Source organism: Gossypium arboreum, chromosome 1 (assembly GCF_025698485.1).
Source record: "Gossypium arboreum isolate Shixiya-1 chromosome 1, ASM2569848v2, whole genome shotgun sequence".
Taxonomy (NCBI): domain Eukaryota; kingdom Viridiplantae; phylum Streptophyta; class Magnoliopsida; order Malvales; family Malvaceae; genus Gossypium; species Gossypium arboreum.
The window spans coordinates 4,590,006-4,614,594 of NC_069070.1; the positions used below are offsets into that span (position 1 = coordinate 4,590,006).

Below are 24,589 nucleotides of genomic sequence, written 5' to 3' on the forward strand. Positions count from 1 at the left end.
AGAATTTTTTATTATTTTCTTGAAAAATGAAAAATTAGTTTGATTGAACTTTTTAAAATATTTTTAGAAAATAATAATGAAAATATGTGAACATTATAAAACAATATAAATTTATTTTCATTGTTTTCACTAAAAATATTTTGTAAAATTAAAAGTTGAAAACAATAGTTGTTAAGATTAAGGCAAAAATATTTTTCAACATTTTTAAAATATAAACATCTTTTTACCCTTATTTGAACCTAATATTCATTCTCTTTTTAATGAGTTTAAGATTATCAACTTCCTTTAACGAGTTCTATTGAAATGGATAGTTGCTAATTGCTGAAAAATAGAGCACTTAAATGAAAGTGATGGATGTAGTGGCCACTAAAGGTGGCACTGAAATAAGAACGGAAAAAACAAGAACACAACGAATTTTTTTCACAATTCGGTTTCCTAATGTTTATGAAGTCTAGCTTAGTGAATAAATTCACAATCTTTAATCGCAATACAATTGATTCAAATCCGATCATACATCGGTATAGCAACCTTACTTTTGTATCTAAAGATTTATATTACTCTCCTCTAAGTCCTCCTCTTGAGAACTTAGGCAATAAACACAACTTGTTTGTGCTCTAAAACGCAATCTCAAAATACGTTCCACTGTGAACAAATAAGTACTCTTAATACTCAGTACAAAATCCATACAAATCTCTCAAATATATAAGAGTTTTGATATTTGCTAACATATTAAAAATCAATTACAAACCAATCTCCTATAAAACAACTTGAATAGCAAGTTACAATATAAAGTTAAGGACCAAAGTAAAGTGGATCCAATTGCATTATCCAATATGATTCAATCTTCAAGATAAGTTGCTTCAAATGGATGGATCTTCATAGATGGGCTTGCATACATCCACAATACCAACATCAGTCAAAGCTCAAATATTTTGTTTAAAAAATTGTTAACTTCAAATATAAAAAGTAACAGAATCTATCACAGTGTTAGTTGAAGTGGCCACTACCATTGGCCACTACCATTGGCACTTCGACAACCACTTCAAAACACTTGCCTTAACAATCTCCCTATTTGGTAATTTTTTTAACAAAACCAAACAAGTTAAGAAGTTTATTGATAGGGAATAGCGAACCAAGTTTATATTCAAGTTGTTAAACTTGAAAAATATTTGAATCTAACTTGAAAAGAAGAAACCAAACAGATTTAGAAAATAAAGGAAACAAAAACAACTAAAAGAATAAATTCAAGAACAATAATAAAGATTCAAAACAATAAATAGATAAAAAAATGTAAATTAAAATGTCTGATTGAACCCTTCAATGAAGGAAAATTAAAAGGCCAGAATGAACCGTTGGATATGGATTGAAGGATAAATATTTGATTGAACCCTTCAAGGGAGATTTCTTGACAATCTCAACTAATGGCTCTATCCAAACCCCCTAAGGTCAAACCCTAGTAAATTGGAGGATGAAGAGTTCTCCCATGGCTTCAAAGAGAAAACCAATAAGAAAATATACTTCTAAAATAAACAAAAGAGATCTCACAAAGAGAAATAACACAAAGAGTTGAAATTTATTAATCAACGTGTTGTTTAATGAATAATGAAGAGCCTTTATATAGTCTAGTAGAGCTAAACTTATCTCATCCAAAAAGTTGTTGCAAGTCTACTGATTTTTCAAACTTGAAAATTGCCAGTTTCGATGAGTTGAATTTAATAAATTTCACACAATCCGTGCATATATCAATCCCCTTTCCTCGAAAAGTTTTGTCCTTGAATCTTGTCTTTGGTCAAAAAAGAAAGAATTTTTATCATAAGTGGAATAGTTTAATTGAGCTCCTCTCAGAGGATCAACAAATTCCTAAAAAAATGAAACAAGTCTACTAGACAAATTAAAGTTAGGGTTAGTGAAAACATAACCATTCCTGTCATTTGTGTAGGTTCTTTCTATCTTCTCTTTTTCAATTTGAATTGAACTCTCAAATTTTACTGTATATAGATTTTCACTCACTAAAGTTAGACCATCAAATTGATTTTTATCGCTCAAGGTCTTTTTTCTTTTAATCTTTTTACATGAATCATTCTTACTTCCCTTTGACCTCTCACAAAAAATTTGAACATTGTTCATCATCATAATTTTCTTTAAATCTCAACAATAAGCATAGGATTACATAGAATTTCTTCACAAACAAAGTCGACAGAACTTTTTGTTGACACATATCATCATCTTCAATGGTAGCAATAGAAGAAGATACCTCAATAGGCTCCATGTCATACTTATGTTCCTCAACGTGCAAGGATCGTATGACTACTAGCATTGAATCAATTTGAGAGAGCATGGGTGAGAATTTCAAGGATGTTTCTTTAAATGAATATATTTGACATTTAGAGTGTTAGATCTGATGCCCTAAGCGTAATATATTCGTTTTGTATACTTATTTTTTTTAACAAATTGATTTAATAATAATATTTATTAATTACATTAATATCCTTTATATATAGTCCTAAAGATTTTTGCACGCAAAGCAAAATGGAAGCAATCAATAGATAAATTTAAACATGCCATTATTTTATTTTTTGTCACAAGTCAAAATCTCACCATGCTATTGGTCATTAACGCTACGTCAAAATATTTTAATAGCGTTAATCAATAACCTAAAAAAAGTATCAAGTTGACTTACAAATGTCAAATTTAAATATCAATTAAATTTAAAAAAATTACATATTATGTAAGTATAAATTACCAAATTCAGATAAATTTATTTATATTATCCCTTTAACAAATACGTAAGGGGTTGAATCAGCTTAAATGTAGGCGAGAGGAGGGGTTGGGAATAAACGACTTCTTCCGTCAATGCCATGACGTCAGCCCGTTACAAACAAATACAAAGGTTTTTGTACGGAACAAATTAGTCTATGGCACTGGAACCGCAGGTTTTGCATATTCATAATCATTAACTTTATTATTATAAAATTTTAGATATAAATATTAAAATTATATATAAATTTTAATTTAATGTGTAATAATATAAATAAATTTTAATTTGGTATAATTATATACGTGAAATTATAATTTTGGTTTGAATGTATATTTAAAATTTTTATTTTAATTTAATCATACACATTTAAATAAACAAATATATCAATTTATTTTTATATTAAATAAATATAATTATTTATATATGCAATATTTAAATATAAAATGATGTTATATTAATATTTGTATCAATAATTTACAAGAATTAAATCAAATCAAAATTTTATGTATAATATTATGCAAAATCAAAATTTATGTATATAATTGTATATTAAAATTTTATTATTGACGAAGAAAATAATATTTAAGAGTTTTATCCTTTGTTAAGAAAGTTTTATTCGATTCCAGAAATTAATATATTTTAAATATAATTGAAATTTAATATAATTATCAAATATTAAAATAATTAAAATAAAAAAAAGAATTATTGTAGTACTTTGTATATTAATCTGAAGTCAGTTGGCAGGCTACCTAATTCATCGAGTCCCAAGCTTTAGGTAACTAGATTTGATGTTCACATGCCCTTTCAAAACCTGCTTCATTTCAATATTCTTTTGTTTGTTGCGTCAGTTTCTTGATTGATGTTTACATGGCCCTAAATTTTATGCTAAAATACTAACCCAATTAAAATGTCTTCAGCTTTAATTATTGGATAAACTATCAAAATAGTCACTATTATGTTTCTCATGTTATATTTTAGTCATTTATCTTATCGTGTTATAATATTTTAGTTACTAAGCATTATCGTTTACGGTGTAACGGTAAACTGATGTGGCATATTAAATCATCATATCAAATGAAAATTTTAGGGTAAATTATATAATTGGTCTATTTTTTTTGAGCAAATTAATTTTTTCTTATACGTTAAAAGAGATGGAAGAGGGATGTAAATAGAGGGAGAAGCAAAAACGAATGGAAAAACAAAAAAATAAAGTTAAAATAACATAAAAGAAAAAAATTACTCAAAACGAAAAAATATGGGGACCAATTGTATAATTTAACCTAAATTTTTTGTTTGAAATGATGATTTAATGTGTAACGTTAGCTAACCGTTATACCGTTAACTGTAATTAATGGCACAATGACTAAAACATAATATTTCAAATATAAATGACTTAAATATAATATAAGAAAAATAAAAGTGACTTTTTTGATAGTTTACTCTTAATTATTTCTTCATCATATTTAGAGTTGCATTTTGTCTAATTCAAAGTGCCTGCCGCTAATCATGGGTAGATTTTTCCATTAAAAGACTCTAAAGAAAAGAAATTAATTTATAATTTTAATTATTTTTGAAATAATTAAATCGAATTTTTTATTTTTAAGATAAAATATAATCCGATCATTTATAAGAGAATTGGATTGCAATTTTTTTTACTGCAAGTGTAATCGATTTCATGGAATCTTTATTAAATATAAGGTCAAATCGGATCATACTCTTAATCTTGTTTTCTCCATCTACAAAACTTGAATTTCATGCTTGTTCAAAATACCCAAACTTTTTACCATTACCCAATGATGATAAACTGAAGTTATCCCTAAAAACCTTAGAATTAAGACTTTCATGTGTTTGGTTTTGTTTAAGCACAAAAAAATGTCAAAGGTGAATGAAAAAGTGAGATATGATCTTAAATGATTATAAGAAACTGTTGCTTCAATCGAAGCAAAATTGTCAATTTTTTCAGGTGCTCCTTTGATAATAATAAAGAATTTCACATTGGGAACTTTCTTTGCTATTAATTTATTAGGGGATTTTATCAGTTGGACCTTTCTGAGCATGTACTAACTTTAAGTCCATGACTTTGTACTAAGAAGCTTTTAGGCATTCTTTGATGAAAAATAGTCAACTAAACCCCCAAGATTCTGAATTTTAGGTGGAGTTTAGATGGGCGATTGGGTGCAGTGTAGTGCGTTTAATTTACATTTTATCTCATGCTACAGTATTGCAAGTATCTAATCTCACCGCTACCGTTGTTTTTACACTAACAGCCTATCCAAACTAAGCCTTAGTCCTTATACTATGCTCAAATTTGAGATTTTGTTCATATACTTTAATTTGATATAATTTGATTTCTGTAATTTTGTATTGTTATTAATTAGCCCAAATAGTTAATATGTTATCTCTTCTAACTCTGTTCAAGAATCAAATTACCAACAAAAATATTAGGCTTGAAAAATGTGTTTGGACAAAAAAAATTAAGTTCGATTATAATATGGTCCAAGCTCAAGATCCAATATTCAAAGCCCGAACTTGACTGAACCTATGTTATTTTATATAAAGTTATGTCATATGAAAATTAAACATACAATTCTATAATATGGAAGGGTCTAAGCAAATTTAATTTAACCATTTACAAATATGAGCAAATTAGATAAAATTAGAGGTTCATATTTCAAGTTGAAGTGAGCTTAAGCAATTATGTGTATTGATATAATACATATATCCGATTTAGCTCATGAACAACTCTAAACATAATGCTAACATGATTTCTTTCCGTGCCTTGGAAGAAGTGCTATTTTTTTAAAACTAATTAATAATATTATAATATATATATATCAAACTAAAAGTAGTGATTAAAATTTTAATTTAACCAAAGTAGAGGGATTAAAACCATAATTTGAGCATCCTCTACCAAATCCAAACAAAAATTCAACCTCATTCTAGCTGTCCTATGCCACCCTACTAATCAAAACCTATATTTAAAAAGGAGGAATAATAAAGAAAAAAGAAAAAAAAAACACAAAGAGATACATAGCTGATGAAAGTAAGTGAAATAGATAGTGATTGGAGAGTTGGAAAATTTTGGTAGGTCCAAACCACATGGCAGAATCACAAATTGTTGAGCTAACAACCAATCTTTTACTTTATTAACTAACCAATTCAGTATTAAAATATGGAATGCAGTTTCTATTTGCATCCCAAAACTTAAAGTTGGAAACTTAAATTGGCTTTGGATGAATAGTACGATTATTTATGTTTAGCGTAAAACAGTGATAAAAATAAGATTAGATATTATAATAATACTATAATATGTGATAAAAAGTAACTAAACGCACTGTAGCGCAACCCATCACCCATCCAAACCTATTATTAGTCTCATCCTTTAAAATTTTATTAATCATTGAATTTGCATCTATAACTGAAAAGGGTTAATTTCATCAAAACTCCTTCTATTACAAATTAAAGTTTAAATTAGTTACAAACTTTTAAATCATTTTAATTAAGTTATCAAATTATCAATATTACATGAATAGTGTCCTTTCATTATTTTTACTATTAGTTTGCGTTAAATGTCAACTCAAATCTGTAAAATTTTCTTTCTTAAATATGTCTGACATCAATAACGGTGCTTGCTTCATTTGAATGGTAGGCATTATGAAGCTATTAGTTTTGGTAATCCTTCTTTTGAGTTTGGTTTTTAATTAAAAACCATTGGTAAATATTAACTCATGTGTTGGCCTAATGGTTAAGGTGTTTATCGTCGTAGTTGTGACTTGGGTTTAAGTCACGCTAGTCTTATTGCTATTAGGGTTTTGCTCTCCTCTTGTAATTCACCAAAAAAGAAAAAAGAAAACAGAAAAATTTCAAAAATCATTTTATATAAAATATCAAAAATTAAATAATAAATGCTAAACAGAGTAATAATTTTTAAAAGAATTACGAAACTTAAAGAATAGATATTATATAAAAATTTCATAAATATGGAGCACCACATCAATGTCTTTAATGGCCATGTTAACGTTGTAACGGTCAATGTTAATCAAAGGGCCTATTTGGTAAATTTTGCTAGTTCAGGGGTTCAATTAGGTGTAAAAAAATCTCAAGGCTGAATTAATTTTTCTAAAAATTAGAGGGCCTTTTAAACCATTAAACCTTTCATAATTGGTACATATATTTTCATATAATAATAAAAACATGAGAATAAAATAATAATTTATTACTATTATATTGATTTGAACTAAAGTACCTGATTTAATATTTAGAACCCGTTAAAAAGAAAAAATATTTTTACGTTTATATAGGTTTGAACTAAGGCTAATTAATTTATTGTTAAAAACTATTATTTTCAACTTTTTCGAAGTATTTTTAGTAAAAATGATGAAAACTTTTTTTCATTCTCATCTTCAAAAACCCAATTTTAGATTTTGTTTTTCAAGAAACAAGGATTTCATTTTCATTTTATTGGAAAGGGAAAATGCTAAAGTGTGTATTTGGACACTACAAAATAATTAGATAAGAGTGTAATTATTATTGTAATAATTATATCCTCTTATAATTTCAAAAATTTAATGTTCTATACATATTTGATTGATAGCGTGTAACTATATTGTAATTTTTACGTCATGTTTGATAATATAAATTATAAATACATAACTACATAATTTTAAATTCTTAAAATATGAATTATTATAAATTATCAATAATATTAAAGCAAAATTCTAAACAAGTAACAAAACTTAAAAATCAAACCATCTTGTATAATACGTAAGTCCAAGAAGTATTCATCAACATGATTACTAATAAATTAGCAACAAAATCCTATGCAATTTTACGTAATTACTCGACATTTCATATTCGTTGAGTTATTCTCTCTCCAGCATCCAACATATACTATTTGTTATCATGGATTGGTCTTTGACCAAGTATAATAATAATAAATATTATGTAACTTAGCTAATTATTTAGTAGGTGAAAGTGTATATGAACTTATATAAATTTTTAAATCAATAAAATCACGTATAATTATATTTAATATGTATACTAAATTTAAAATACTATTATTTTTGTATAAAATAACTTTTAAAACTTAAATAATATATGGGCATATTTTGAAAGTCGAAGGATAATTAGATTTAAGTATAATTGTTTGTAACTACTCAAGTAATTACTCCAATTCACTCTCCCTCTAAAGGACTGGAGAGTGTCAGGGTGGTCTAATTACACTCAATCTAGTTAGACTTACTAATTACAATGGTTGCACAAACATGCCAACGATATGTAATTACAAACAAGTATACCAAAATTCAATTACTAAGTGATTTCCCACACACATCTTAAGGAAAACGTGTTTTATTGAGAATTTTGAAAACGATTTTTGAAAAAAAAAGAAAATGAAAATATGAAAAGAAAAACAGAGAGAAAGTTATGCAAAATTAGAAAATAATAAAATGTTATTTTCGTTGTTTTCATTAAAATTATTTTGTAAAATGAAAATGTTAAAATTTAATTAATTAATTAATTGGTCCTCATTCAAAGGTAACAATTTTATTTTTTAACAATTTTTTAAAAATAATTATTTTCCCTTATTCAAATCTATGTAAATGTAATAATTGTTTATTTTAAAAATAAAATTGTATCTTTCATATTTTTATTATAAAATAATTTTTTATTTTATTTACCAAATATATATTTTAATATTTAAAGAACAGAAAATATTTCAGAAATCAAATTGAGTCTTTCTTTCTTAACTAAGGTTCACATATACCACTCAAAAGTATTTAATTTATATCTTTAATTAGAAGACATCAGTCATGATTCTTGAAAAAGATATGATTTGTAGAATTGAATTGATGATTGAATTGATTAAATCATCGGTTTGTTAATTGGATCGATTCGATTAAAAATTTATTAAAATTTTATAAAAATAATATATATTAAAAAATCGGTTTAACTATTAGTTTAACCGATTTTTTTGTTGATTCAATTGGTCTATATCAATTTGCGATTCAATCGATCGGATACTATTTTTCGGATCGATACCCCAATCAATTTTTATCTAATTGACTTGATCAATTGATCCAATCTGATTTAAACATCATTAATGAAAGACTTTACGGTGTTATTAATTTTATTAATGTTTCTTTGAGTTTGATCTTCATTTATGAATGCAAGATGAATTTATTTGTCATAAAGAAGTATTAATGTTATAAGCTTTTTGATGAAAAATCGTCGTGGTTGTGGATAAAAAACGTCATGGAAGTTCTTGTACTAGGAGTTAGATTGTATTTCGTCTCATTTACTCAAAAAAATGAGTAAATTATTCTATATATGTTAGATCAAAGAGAAAACTGATCCATTTTATTAAAAATTTTGTCCATTTCTACTATTATAAACTCGCGCGACTAATAGAATAACTAGACAATTACATGTGATATGCCATGTGTATCTCATGCTAACATACATGTATCAATTTTTAATAGTAGAAATGGATGAATTTTGTAACAAAATGACCAATTTTCTCTTTAATCTAATGTATAAAGACTAATTTGCCTATTTTATGAGTAGAAGGGGCAAAATGCAATCCAACTCCTAATACAAGGACCTTTATGGTATTTTTACTTATGATTGTGCTATAGACAAGCTCTATATTAGGTCCTTATGCTCAATAATTATTAAAATATAAACCATTTAAAATGAGTTGTTAAGAATATAAAAGTACAAATACACATAAAAAATAATTTTATTGATGATTTGGTCCTTGAATTATATCACTTTCTCATTTTGATATCTAAAACTTTAGTACTTAAAGTAAATTTGGTCTATCAATTTAGTCATTGGAATTAACAATGTTAGGGAGGAAAATCTTTCAACTTTCAACTTTTAATTTTCAATTATATGTTAAATAAAAATAAAAATTTTATCTAATGATCGTATCTCTCCTCTTCATCTTCTTAATCAACACAAAAATTATGGGTTAATATACTATTTGATACTTATATTTGAGTTCGATATTCAATTTGGTATTTGAGATTATTTTATCCAAATTTGGTACTTGAGTTTTTCTTTGTCTCATAGAAATACCAAAGTTTGATTTTAATGTTCAATTCGATACCTAAGTTAAGTTTTTATTTTGTCCCAATTAAGTACATATCTTTTTTTACTAGAGCATACATGTCAAATATTTATTGGGCCACATAATGTTGTTTTAGTTTGAGTACCACATTGAACATTGAAACCCAATTTAGATACCAAATTGGAACAAAAAAGCCTCAAATATCAATTTAACATTGAAGCCAAATATAAGTATCAAATGGTATATTAATCCAATCTATATCATACTCGCCATCACAATACACCAAATGATATCAATTTACGCCATATCAATTTATGCCAAAACATTATTTAAAATGTTGTAGGTATTGTTCAGTTCATCCTCATAATGAAAGAGAATCCTATAAAGAAGGTAAGAACATATTGAAATTTGAAAGTGACCCAAAGGTGGGAAGTACTTAGATTTGATGTTGAAATTTTGAAATTGATTTGTAGATCTAGGAAAATCTAGTCTTCTTTTGAGAAAATGAAAAGAGAAAATCGAAAATAAGGAGATAATGAAATTTGGACTCAAACAATCGTGGATAAGTGACAGTTGATGGTAGAGTGTGACACAATGATTGACGTTGAAATCTATTTTTTATAGCTTTGGTTTAAAGCATTAAATGGAGAAGTGATATAGTTTAGGGGTCAAATCGTTAAGATTAAAATTATATTAAGCTTTTAGTTAAATTTACATGTTATTTTATTTATAATGTTTGTTTCACGTAAAAATAATTTAAGGGTATTTAATATCGTTTAATTATTTTTAACAAAATCCAAGATGTTGAGGCAAGTTTTGGAAAGTGGCTGATAGAAGAGTTCACTTCAGTCAATCACTGTGTTAGATATGAAACTTGTCTTATTTTTTGACATGTTTGATTAAAATATTCTGATGATTTGCTTGTCTCCTTTTAAGAATTTTGTATAGCCAATTTCATGTTTATCATCAGAGAAGAGATTGAATCTAGCAAGATTACTTTTCAAGGATTCTTAGGTGATCTAATTACTTTGCATGCTGAGATATACTATCCAGGAAGATATGTGTTGATTTTATGATTTTTAGTGGCCTTATATTAAGGATAATCAATTTGATGCGAGTTGGGCAAATCAAGATGAATTGAAGTTTAACTTGTGAAAATGGATGCGTGCTCTTAATATGGAAACCTAGACCAACCTTAATAGAGGTTTGACTGTTGAAGTAGGTTGTGATAAATGAGCTGAGTGGCACTCGATAGTGTCCACTACAAACGACCACTGAGGCAATGATATTACTTGTCATAATTGAGTTGGCAATTTAATGAAGCAGAATCTTTGAACTAGTTAATGTGTTGATATGTTGAAGATACTATGGTCCATCTATAGAAAACAATTCGTGGCTATTGAAAATTGGATTGGATTCGAGTGAATCAATTCAACCCATGTTATGTGAAGATTTGATAGAGATTGTGCTGCTATTTTTAAGAGACCATATCTTCATCAAATTATGCTTTTATTAGTATATTATAGAATTGCTTTCTAAGGGGTTGTTTTGTATTCATTTAATTTCTATGTTAGCAAGTCAAAACCTATATTTGGTTTGAGGCTTGTCTAAGTTTAAAAGAGAGCTTCATTGAGAGCACTTTGTTTTGTTCATTGTGAAACTGTGTTGAGAGTGTGCAATGGAATTGAAAACCATTAGAGTTTAAGCCTAAGTTTTCAGTGGAAGAATTTAGGGGTGAGTGTTCTAGTTTTTATGTTGAAAAGTGAGATTTCTATACTTGGAGAGTGATAGAGTACGATTCACTTGTTGTATTGTGGATTAAAGATAACGGAATTACTCACTGAGTTAGACTTAGTAGACATAGAAAAGTTGAACTTCGTAAACAAACCTTTCTGTTCTTTGTTATTGTATTTACATGGACTTCGTAGTGCCAAGCTGTAGTGGCCACTACAGTTAGGCACTTCCATTCAACTTTGACAATTCAAGAAATTAACGACTTAGGTGGAAACACAAAAGTAAAGCATATTTAAAATAGGTAGATCAAATTGTAAATACGTGTGTATTTATTGTATGAATTGTTTAGATATAACCGGTCCAAAGCGAACAACTATCCTAAATTTTAATGACACTTTATGTTTTTTAACATGTCAAATCCAAACTATTTGTACAATAAGTACATACATATTTACGTTTGATCCACATGTTTTAAAAAGTTCCACGTTAGATCTGAACAAATATTTAACTCCTAAACAATTGAAAGGATCTTATAGATACAATATTGATACTTTGAAGACTAAATAAGAACATTTGGAAGTTTAGAGACTAGGGATGGCAAAAAAAAAAGAACACTCGGATTCATGTGTTCCGACTCGATTTGATCAGATCGGATTTTGGGTCAGGTCTAATTCTTCAATAAGTTGAGTCAAGTCGGGATTGAGTTTAGGAAAACCCGCTCGTCCCAAGATAATTATCAAAATACCCTTTTATATATATAATATTAATTTAAAATATATGACAATAAATTTTATATTAATATTTGCTCCAAGATAATTATACCTAGAAAACAATTAATAGTGTCATTAAAAAACAATAAAAAGGAACATTATTATGCTATTTTGATAAATAATTTTTTTTTTTACAAATGTGGCATATTAGATCAGGTCGGAATTAAGTATAATTTATTTTTTTAGCCAAGTTTGGAGTAGATAAATTAATATTTAATTTTGGGTTAGGTCGGATTATGTTAGGAGCGACGCTCTTCCCCTTTCCGTTGCCATCTCTAATAGAGACCAATTTAAAATGTACACAATGGTTTAGGGACCTTAGATAAATAAAATCACAGATTCCATTGTTCTCCATGTAAGATTGAAAGATTTAAGTCAATAAGGATCATGAAAAGGTAAAGATTAGAAGTATTACATTTGAGGATTGAGAGTGCTTTTGTTCATTGAGTTTTAGTCCAACAGTGGGTGCACCAAATCCTCTTTATGGTTTAGACTATATTTTATACTAAAACTTTTTCAAGTTCTCTAGTTGACTTGAAACCTAATTTTGCCAATACAATTTTTTTTCTTAAAAAACAAATAAACACTTAAATTATTCTTACTTTTCCCAAATTTTCCACACCATAAATAGCTGCTCCCTATGAACACCAAGCTCACATATCAGTCCCTCAAATGGAGTATCACAAACTCGGTGATAAGCCATGCAGCTCTCACTTATTCTTTGCCATTCTTTTAGTCTTTGTTTTCATAGCATCATTTGCAGATGCTGCAATTCATTTCCATCAATTTGTTGTATGCCTTCATCTTAACATAAATTTCAATCAAGTACTATAACACTATTACACTACTTTTTTGTTGAAATTTTTCCTCTTTTTTTGTTGAAACAGATTGAAGCAAAACCAGTGAAGAGGCTGTGCAGAACTCATAGTACAATTACAGTGAACGGCCAATTCCCAGGGCCGACATTGGAAGTTCGAGATGGTGATACTCTGGTGATCACTGCTATAAATAGAGCCAGATACAATGTCACTCTCCACTGGTAATCTTTATGCAAACTATATATGATACACACTATATTTACTTTTGTATCATTGTATTGACTTCTATTGATCAGGCATGGAGTGCGACAGTTGCGAAATCCGTGGGCCGATGGACCCGAGTACGTGACACAGTGTCCTATCCAACCGGGGAGGTCTTACACATACCGGTTCACCATCCAAAACCAGGAGGGGACTTTGTGGTGGCATGCTCATAGCAGATGGCTTAGAGCCACAGTTTATGGAGCTCTCATCATATATCCTAGGATGGGTCGTCCGTACCCTTTCCTTATGCCTAAGAAAGAAATTCCTATTCTTCTTGGTAACCCCATGTCATCAATCTTTGTATGTATGTATGTACGTATGTATGTAGCATAACTGATATGGACTATGATGATGATGATAAACAGGAGAATGGTGGGATAGGAATCCAATGGATGTGCTAAGGCTAGCACTTTTCACTGGAGCTGCTCCAAATGTATCAGATGCATTTACAATTAATGGTCAACCTGGGGATCTATATAGATGCTCTAGCAAAGGTATGCTCTCACCATTTAACTCGAAAGTCAAGATGATGTAGTAACTGATCAAATTGCAAATGCAGAAACTGCTGTGTTTCCGGTGGAAGCGGGCGAGACGATTCTTCTGAGGATCATCAATTCTGCATTGAATCAAGAACTTTTCTTTGGACTGGCCAACCACAAACTAACTGTTGTTGCTGTTGATGCTTCCTACACTAAGCCTTTCACAACAAATGTCATAATGATAGCTCCTGGCCAAACAACTGATGTCCTGATTACCGCTGATCAGCAACCGGCTCGTTACTACATGGCCGCGCATGCCTACAACACCGCGAATGCGCCCTTTGACAATACCACCACAACAGCAATCCTCGAATATAAATCTGCTCCTTGCAGCGCCAAGAAAGGGCAGCCTTTGAAACCAATCTTCCCTCAGCTACCAGGGTTCAACGACACTGCCACTGCAACTGCATTCACTGCCCAGCTAAGGAGTCCTTACAAGGCTGAAGTTCCCATGAAGATCGATGAGAGCTTGCTTTTCACTGTGGGATTAGGACTAATCAACTGCACAAACCCGAACAGCCCACGATGCCAAGGCCCCAACGGAACTCGCTTTGCAGCCAGCATTAACAATGTCTCCTTTGTATTTCCAAGAAGAAACTCCTTAATGCAGGCATACTACCAAGGTCAACCCGGTATCTTCACCACGGACTTTCCTCCTGTTCCTCCCATTCAATTCGATTATACAGGTAACGTGAGCCGAGGTCTCTGGCAACCGGTAAAAGCAACAAAGCTCTTTAAACTAAGGTATCGTTCCCAGGTACAAATAGTGTTCCAGGATACAAGTATTGTCACAGTTGAAGATCATCCTATGCATCTTCACGGCTACGAGTTCTACGTTATCGGAAGTGGTTTTGGTAACTTCAATCCCAGAACTGATCCGGCCAAATTCAACCTAATCGATCCGCCCAGGAGAAACACCATCGGAACACCTCCTGGTGGATGGGTAGCCATCCGGTTTGAGGCCGATAATCCAGGTAACATGCCATACTTAAAACATTCCTCTAATTCAAAATTAAACAGCTTCAATATGTTGACTCTCGTCATTTACTCAAACTGGTCCAAAAACAGGAATCTGGCTGCTCCATTGTCACATAGACACTCATCTCCCTTGGGGCTTGGCCATGGCTTTCCTAGTTGAGAATGGGGTTGGGGAATTGCAGACAGTGCAGCCTCCACCACTCGATCTGCCTCAGTGCTAAACAACGGATATTACACGCTCCGTCATAGCCGTTTACTCGAGTCCGTAGAACTGTATTACCCGGATTTGGATTCAAGGATTTAATAGCTTTGTTTGCATAAATGTTATGTCTTGAGTTGAAGTATTGCTAGGGAACTTATTTGGCATTATCAATATAGTGTTACAGAATTTACTATTTATTAAAATAAAAGATGATAAATTCTCAAGATTTCCCTTCTTTTAACTATGAATCCCAAACTAAATTAATCTATTTATAAAACAACATGACTCAAAATTATCCAAACTAGAGGTATACATAAGAAGTTGTTCTTGTTGACTACTCACTCGAATTCAATTTAGTAATTATCGAGTTTGTTTGAGCTTTCAATTGAATTGAATTTGAATTTAGTAATACTCAACTCGATAAAGCTCACGACTCGAACGGCTTGCAAACTTTATCAAGTTTTTCATTTTTAATGTATCTTTTCATGATTTTTCTATTATTAAATTATATTATTTATCTTAATATATTATCAAATCTAAGCTTAATTATCAAGTCAAGATCAAGCTTAAGTTTCAATAAGTATGAACTTAATTAAACGAAACAAAATTAATAAACGAAGTTAATCAAGTTCGAGCTCAAACTTAAAAATAAAAATTTAATCGAGCTCCAAATTTTAAGCTGAGCTTTAAGCTTTTTAGTATTTAAACTCAACTCGATTATACTCTTTAACCCAAGTGACCAAAAGCCTAAAATGAGATCTGAAATAATAAATAATAATGACCCAACCCAAAATGGCCGAAACCGAAATGACATAGAAAATTTTAAAACCCGATTTGATCTAATCTAAAACCAATCCAACCTGCTGAGGCATCTTCATGAAAGTCTTGTGACCAAACAATCATCTATTTGTTTTGGCCATAAATCAGAATGATGCACTGAGCTAGCTAAGCCTTAAAAGAAAGCTTGATTTACAATTTCTACCAAGAAACAATATCACAGAAAGTCTTAGTTTTACTAACACTACATTTGAAAGTTTTGTTTACAACAACATCCACAGAATATTTTTGGCATTTGATGAATGTCTGCTAATGTCAACAAAATCCTTTTGGGTTCCTAATATTACCACTCATGCAACAAATTTCATGCACCGAGTATCGTTATGTATATTTTGGCATCGGCACGAACAAAAGCGCATCCCACATGTCACACATGTATACTTTGCACTAAAGCCGCAAACGCTGCAAAAATGCCGGCGGGAGGTAGAACTTGGAGGTCCCACTGCTGCCCTCAAATAAGATGGAACATGAGGAGGCAAGGACTCTAAGTTTGCCTTGAAAAAATAGGAATTAGTTAGTTCAGGAAATCGAGATAAAACCAGGATGATTAGAAACAACACTATCCTTTTACCTCATGTAAGAGCTCAAGAAATGATCTGGGAGCCTTCCTAGCATTTTCAAGTGCTTTTGCCTGTCGGGTTTTACGTTTTGTGCCCTTCGATCTCTTTTGCATGTATGCTGAAAATAAAGTTAAAAAAAAAAAGAAAAAAAGAAGAAGGAAAAGTTCAAAACAAGAAAAGCAAGATAACCCTGATGATTTGAAAATAATAAAACAGCTTCCCGAAACTAACATTAGAAGATAAATTTCAAAGATAGTTACATTTCCTTATCAACTTCAAATAATCGGGTAGTTGAATAAAGCAGGTCTTGAAGGTAGGAAACATATTAGTACCCAACTACTTTGAAGCAACAAATGTTTAATAGCAAGCTTTTTAATAGTCCAAACGCACTGGAAAGAATCATGAAATGAGTAGAAAAAGGAATATGTATACAGAAAAAGTCCATCAACAAAACCAAGACAGGAAAAAATAGAAGACAGGATGATACTGATGTTACCAAGCCAGGTTGGCATCAAGTATTAAAAGGCCGAGTGCAGATTGGATTGCTGAACTCAACCGGTTCAACAAGAACACTCCACTTGCAGTGATTCTTCCATTAACATAGAGTGCCTAAATTTTGTAAAAATAAATCTGATTTATCATAAAAAAGATTGAAGTCAAGAAGATTAGTACGGTGAAACACCCTTTAAGATAAAGACTAGTCATGGTATAACTTCTAGTGAAATAACCACTTAACCAGAGTTAGTATATCTACGAGTATGAGCTTCAACTATAAGGCTCTGAAGAAAACTAATCTCTGAAAACAGATGCATAGGCTAGGAATGTTAACACCAACAACATTAATCATACTCTTAAGCAGTACTAAGACAAAAAGAGTTTATATTTTCATTTTCATCACTTCTGGTAGGTATTCTGATGGTTGAAACTAAGTTCTTCCTAATTATTACTACTTACTCTCACCAATCAAAATTTCAACTACCAAAAGACAGGGTTTTTGTTACCTATTTCACTGGGTGAGACAATATCAAAGTAGAAATAACATCTTAATTCAAATGATTGGTACCCTTTTGTCCTGCTAAAGAAACATCTCATTTCTTTACTTGCTATTTCACTGTGAAAGGAAATATCAAAATAGAATCAACATCTTAATCCAAATGGTCAAATACCCTTCTATGAGGAGTTCTAGGGCTAACTTTCTAAATTAAGTTTTTCCTCAAGTAACAAACATTATCCAATAACATAAATTATCACAACTTTTAAATAATTACACAAGATATTACCCAATTACAAAAACATTACTAAATTATACAAAATATTACCCAATAATGAAAAATTATTACAATATTTGTAATGTTTACAAAACATTAACCAATTATACAAATTATTACAACTCTCGTAATGTTGTGCAACAAGAATTACACAAAACATTATTCAATTACACAAACAATTACAACTTTTGTGATATTTTATGTATCATTGGAGCTTATGAGAAGATCATATTAAGGAGATCTTTTTAGAATTGTTCCCTTTTTTCCTACTAAAGAAATATCCTCCAATTAATATCTATTGCTGAACTCAATAGGTTCATCAAGAAGGCTCTACTTGCAGTAATTCTTCCACTAGCCTAGAGTCCCTAACTTTACTTTATCTAGATTAAGAGATATAGTGGACTTCACGGCAACAGATATTAATATGGTCAAGGAACACGGTAGATGTAAGACTTTTTGGAGTTGGAAAGATTGCGGGGGACACAGATTAAATGGGAAGATTGCATAGAATTGGGGATTAGAAGATAACATGTCCATTTAGCAAGTCGGTTTATTTTTGCTGACACTGTCATTATGAGTTATTAAACTTGTAAAACTGCTATGCAGTTCACTTTGTACTAGGCTAGCCTACTTTTTATAAATACAGATCTTATTCGTCATTAAAAAAAATGGATGAAACATCCTTTTAAGATGAAGAGTAGTCATGGTAGAACTTAACACCCACTTAACCAGTGCTAGTATATCTATGAGTATGAGCTTCAATATCCATAAGGCTCTGAATAAAACCAATCTCTGAAACAGATGCACAGGGTAGGAATGTTAACAGTAACAACATAAATCATACTCTAAAACAGTACTAAGATGAAAAAAGTTCACATTTTCACTTTCTCGGGTAGGTATTTTGATGGACGAAACAAATTTCTTCCAAATTATTATTGCTTGCTCTCACCAATAAAAATTTCAACTAACAAAAGAGTAAAGACAGGTTTTTAATTTGCTATTTCACTGGGTGAGACCATACCCAAACAGAAATAGCATCTTAATTCAACTGATTAATACCCTTCTTTTTCCCCTACTAAAGAAATAACCCATTTCAAAGGATGACTACCCTTTTGTCATAATAAAGAAAATTCAGTCTAATTAGGAAGCTCATCGCTCTACTTTATGAAAACCGAGAAGTTAATCTCTCTCTAAGTTAGTCCTGCTGATTGTTGTTAATTTTGTTGCATATAAATTGTTGAACGGTTGATTTTCATGCATTGTTCCCTTCATGTCAGCAATTTAACAGCAAAGCATAACAATGATACCAAATTCGACTAACTTCTTCTGAGGGACCAACTTCTCAATGTTAGCGAAGTAGAGACACAAAATTTATGATTAGAACAGAAAATTTCCATGAAATTCTGCATAAAGAAAAGAATAAAACCTTGATCATCTTCATCAAGAGAAGCTTCATCATCATCGTTCATTTCAACTGCTTCAATCCCAGCGTTATCATTCTCCAATGCTTCAAGACGGGCCAAAGCTGCCTTTTTTTCCCCCATAACATTAAAACCCCGCCAATTAATTTCCAAATTTCACAGCAAAAATGTTAACACCAGTAGATATCTAAATTTAGTAGGCAAAAAAAAAAAGAGAAGAAAGGAAACCTGGGATCGATTATCAGAACTGCCGAGTGCTGCAGCCATTTTAGGAGCAACTTTCCGAGTACGGGTCGACATTCTCCGCAACGCGTTCGAATTGTCGTCATCCATAGCTGCAAAAAGAAGTAATCAAAAGGCAAGCAATTTCATTTAAGAATTCAAATTTGTATAGTAAGGGAGAGTGACAAATATACCGGAGGGGAAGTGGTGGCCGACGAGGGAACGAGAAGAGGACAGACGAAATCGGCGGCCGTAAAAGGGAGATTGGCGGGTGGTGGCAAATTCTGTAAAATAATAATTCTAGCTCTAGCGTTACCAAAGTGTAGTGGAGAATAATGGGCTCAACTCCCTTTTTTCTATTTTACTGGGCTCAACTAAAGTCCATATGTTTCCTCTATTTTTCTTCGTTGTATTTAAAAGTTGAAAAATAAGGGTAGGTCTAGAGGGGTTAGTATAAAAGAGCTGGGACATAAGATTAGATATTGTAGTGATATTGTAGTATGAGGCAAAAAGTAAGTTAAACGCACTACATCTTACCATTCATCCAAATTCACCCTAAGTCGATTGAGTTTTATCTTAATTGACATAAGCATTATTGTCAATACAGGATAACGTGAGTTCGAGCGCACTGAAACGCATTATCCTCCTATTTATTGGTTGAGAAGGAACTATGAATAATTTTAATTATTGTGTCAAAAAGAACAAATGTAATCAGAATCAAATTGCATCCATTCTTCAATCCCAAGTCCCTAAGCCAGGCCTTAGTTGCCAACCTATTTAAGATAGCCAACCATGTTATTACAGAGGCTTATGTATGTAAAATGGAAACCAAATGACTATGGACCATGCCACTTTCCTTGCCCAAATACTTCTATCTTGGCAAAGGCCAATCTCCATATCAAAAAAATTGCTCTACAATGTCTCTTAACTTCATTATTTTCTTTTAGCTCCAGCTATGTCGGTAGGATGCTGGCAGATCCTTGAAGGACCTCTCTTTTTAAGTACATAGGCATTTACCCAAGCAAGAACCTACTGGCATCATTAATTGGCTACAATACATAAGCCTGATTCTAACTATTTAAGTCTTTCAAGCCAACTCCACCATCTGCTTTGGGTTTACAAACTATATCCTAGTTTACCCCTACTCCTTTTACCATATCATTCTAACCTTTCCAAAAGAATCTCATACAATGTTGATTCACCTTCTTGATGACCACTTTTGGAAGTATAAAGATGTTTCCCAATTGATACATGCATGGATGGGATGAAATTCATTCAATTAAGTTCGTCAAAGCTATCAATTTTCAAGTTTTGAATATCAATCGACTTGAGATGTATTTTTGGATACGATTCAAATGTTTTTAGGTTGAGATCTCTTCATACGGTTCAAAAAGTTGTCTCTTAAGTCTTAACTTCAAAACTCACTTTAAGTTAACATTATTTTGCATTCAGAGCTCAAGATATAATCGTTTTATTGAAGATTACGTGAATAAAATTTTTTGTACGAGATTAAAATATAAATGACTTTTGACTTTGAATAAGCTTTTAAATCATATTAAGTTTAATTCGAAGACTTAATTTTGATCATATATATATATATATATATAAATCCAACAGTGTATTTGTTAGGTCTTATATTTTAGTTATTTATTTTGAATTTTAGAATATTTTTAACTTCTTGTTCATCGAAAAGTTGATTTCATCAAGAAAACTTCTTTATCAATGATCTTTTAAGAGTTTTCAAGTCATTACGAGTTTCATTCAATAAAGCACTCTTTGGAGTTTCTTTGTTTAGCAAGTTCCGTTTCTCGTTATTTTTCAAAAATTCTTTTAACTCAATTGATTCAAGATTATTGATAGCAATTCTTCAAGCTTCAATTTACCAAAAAAAATGCTAAAGATTTCTCCTTCGAGGGATTCAATCAATCCATCTTCCATTCAGTATTCTCATCCCATAATCTATCTTATTTTGTTTTTCTTGATTATAAATTTTCTTGAATTGATATTAATTTATTTATATTTGAATTTTCAGAATTATGTTAGAGTTGCTCAAGTTCAAAATCAGCAGCTTACTTGGTGTTCAAGTATCAGCTCTAAGTCCAACGTCAATTCAATTCCATCCTTGTCCAACTGGATTCAATTAACATGAGCATTCCATATAAATTTTGATATGAAATAACACCGTTTGGATTAGTTAAAAGCTTTACTACCCATCCATTAACCTTCTTTGTAACCTCAATCCTTCTCTGTTAACCACTTTACTACTATAATGGGAACCCCAAATATCTGCCTACCAGCTTTCCTATAGCAAACCCAGTTTTCTCCCATACTTCCTGCAACTCAAATCCCTTACATACCAAATAGCCTAATCTTCTTTGTCTTCGGATGATAACAGAGCAATTTATTTGCAGCAGCTTCATCCAACAATGACAAATAGGTAAGGGGATAATGGATCCTCTTGCCTAATTCCTTTTGCTCTTTTAAAATTGCCTACCAATCCACCATTTTACAGTGATGAATTGGTGATGCAACCTTCCATCTGGGAAATAAAAAATCTTAGGTAAGCTCCTTGCTTAAACAACAACTCAATGCTAATCAATTTCCAATTCAGGAGATAGTGGTTGTACCTTTATTAGTTTCGATCAATTTAATCATTAAATGGTAGGTGGTATTTGGTGAATTAAAAAAATTAAGTACTTAATTTATAAAATTAAATGTAAAATATAATCAGACTGATAAATGTTTATTTGTTTGAAAGTTGTAGGATTTGATTTTTAAAAATTAAATCACTGAAGATATTAATTTTCAGTTGATATAATTTTTTCAATAGATTATCAAATAAAACCTTAGTTTAGAAACAACTTGAATCTTATTTGTTAATAGATAGTATCTTTAAAAGTTAAAAAATTTCTAAAACGTGATATCCAAAATTCGTAATTTACAAAATGGCTTGATTGATACTAATATTTTAAAATTTGCCAATGGGACTTCAACATTGTTGGTAACATACTAAGTTTAAGTCTTATCATACACGGTATCAACGGAAGTGGAGAAGGCAGGGGATAGTGAAGAAGAAGATAATCTAATGATATGTCTGGAGTCCCTCAAGTAGAGTGGAGAAGGCAGGGGATAGTGAAGAAGAAGATAATCTAATGATATGTCTGGAGTCCCTCAAGTAGAGTATCTGAGGTTACTTGAATCATACTCATTACTCAAGTAACCCTTCAAGTAATCTCAGACACTCCACTAAGGAGATTCCAGACAAGTCATTAGATTTTCTTCTTCTTCTTCCTTACTTTTTTTCATCTCTCTCTTTCTCTATTTTCGTTAATATCGTATATCAACATTATTCAAATTTATCTTTGTAATTATAAAAGCTCAAAAAGATATCAAATTAATTTAAAAATATCAACAAACATTTAAAGACATGTGGAATTAAACCTTCAAAATATCCCAACCGAATCGAATTTTGTAGATTTTCAAAGAAAATAGTGGAGGAGGAACATAGAATTATAAGTATTGTAATGATGATTGGGTATAATATATATATACACACAAAATGATGAAAGGAAACGAGTGATTAAACCCCATAAACTGTAGAAGAGGTGGGGGTTTCTGTTGAAGCACATTCTCCACGAAGATGATCATTATTTATTTATATATAATAAGATAGGTCAATAATATATACATAGTTGAGGATCATAACATATGATTTGCTCCCTTTGGTTTCTCATATCTTGTACCCTAAAGTTGGATCAATTTTCTTTTAACACACCCACTCAACCCCAAATTTAATCCATCCCAACCCTACACTTGCTCATTAATGGCCAACCACATGATTTTTATAGCTTCTCAACAGGGAACCCAAAGAGAGAGCTACATTTACATTTTTTTTAGTCAACCTCAGCATCATCATCTACCTGAATTGCCAAAAAAAAAGATTAATTGCTTAATTAATTATGTTTCATTTGCATGGAAAACAATTAGAATTTGGTTTAATTATTTGAATCACATTTTTTTGCTTTTGTTAGACAGATAATGATTATGATGAAGAAATAATTGAAAAGGAGGTAACGATGTGACTTGAAACGACGTCGTAAAGGAGTCAAAAAAGCCTGCAAACTATTTGTTTTTCAAGTCAAAATATAAAAACCCTAGCTTACCTCACAGTACTGGTTTAAGCTTTGAAGGAGGATGAAGATGAATTGCAGCAGCAGTAATTGTAAAACCATATGGATCACAGGTGAAATTACATCAGTTTCTTATTCCATCATTCAACAATCTCTACCCCATTCTCTTCATTAAAAGAGATTAACTCTAGTAATTACCTAATCTGGGTTTGTCTGTTTTCTTGTCAAGAACCCTTTAAACATTATCAAGTACTTGGATCATATAATGCATTAATTACACTAAAATATTGACAAATAAGGCAACCGGACCATTGGGAAAAATACTTGATTTTTGTCTTTAAAAAGACTCCATAGACATGGCTGTAACCTAGAAAGACAACACATATAGCTATATGATAGAAGAATTTGCAGAAAAATATGCCAAATTAAACCCCATCTGAGATTTTTTTTTAAGTGAGATGAGAAAATATATATTACAATAAGAAAATCCAAGATCAACCCTTTCTTTTTTCTCTTTCTTTTTGGTGTATAATCATCATCATCAGCTTCCAGAAGATTCCAAGCAAAAACCTGCAGCTTACATTAAAAAAAAAAAAAAAAAAGAACCAAAATCAACTTAAAAGGGAAAAGCTTAATTAAAGAAACTCACCAAAATTAGCAGATGGGGTGAACCAAAGTTGCCTCATTCTTGAAGTATATAGCAGGAAGAACCCATGAAACTCAGGATAGATAGCGCCATATATAGGGTTTTTTTTTTTTTTTTTGAGATGGCGCTATCCCTCCTGAGCTTTACAGGTTATCCCATACTTGAGGTTTTATTACAAAGGAAAAGGAAAATCCCCTGCAACCTCCATGAAAAAAACCTGCAAACATGTCTCACAGCTCGCATGGTGTGAAGAAGAAAAGAAGTGGGTTTGGCAGTATTTATAAGAGGGTGAGGGACGTGGGGCATCACTCACATTCTATTGGAGCATGAAATTTAATAATCTTTAATTAAGACTAAGTAAAAATGAAGG

The 24,589-nt window shown here is 30.7% G+C and overlaps 2 protein-coding genes and 1 long non-coding RNA gene across 3 annotated transcripts; 1 reads left to right on the forward strand and 2 right to left on the reverse strand.

Annotated features, from left to right (window-relative positions):
• The first annotated feature begins 12,994 nt into the window (after window positions 1-12,994).
• On the forward strand, window positions 12,995-15,359 carry LOC108482275 (laccase-13). The gene is made up of 6 exons (XM_017785401.2): window positions 12,995-13,126; window positions 13,222-13,373; window positions 13,449-13,693; window positions 13,782-13,910; window positions 13,976-14,929; window positions 15,024-15,359. The coding sequence occupies exons 1-6, from the start codon at window positions 13,007-13,009 to the stop codon at window positions 15,152-15,154; spliced, it is 1,731 nt and encodes a 576-aa protein (XP_017640890.1). The 5' UTR covers window positions 12,995-13,006; the 3' UTR covers window positions 15,155-15,359.
• A 770-nt stretch (window positions 15,360-16,129) lies between these two features.
• Window positions 16,130-19,791, reverse strand: LOC108480608 (SWR1 complex subunit 6). The gene is made up of 5 exons (XM_017783658.2): window positions 19,638-19,791; window positions 19,450-19,556; window positions 19,227-19,329; window positions 16,544-16,650; window positions 16,130-16,466 (listed from the first exon to the last, which is right to left on the reverse strand). Exons 2-5 carry the CDS (start codon window positions 19,552-19,554, stop codon window positions 16,263-16,265), a joined length of 519 nt encoding a protein of 172 aa, XP_017639147.1. The 5' UTR covers window positions 19,555-19,556; window positions 19,638-19,791; the 3' UTR covers window positions 16,130-16,262.
• A 3,280-nt stretch (window positions 19,792-23,071) lies between these two features.
• Window positions 23,072-24,589, reverse strand: LOC128290295 (uncharacterized). The gene is made up of 2 exons (XR_008280017.1): window positions 23,607-24,589; window positions 23,072-23,363 (listed from the first exon to the last, which is right to left on the reverse strand). It is a non-coding gene; the product is annotated as an uncharacterized LOC128290295 (long non-coding RNA).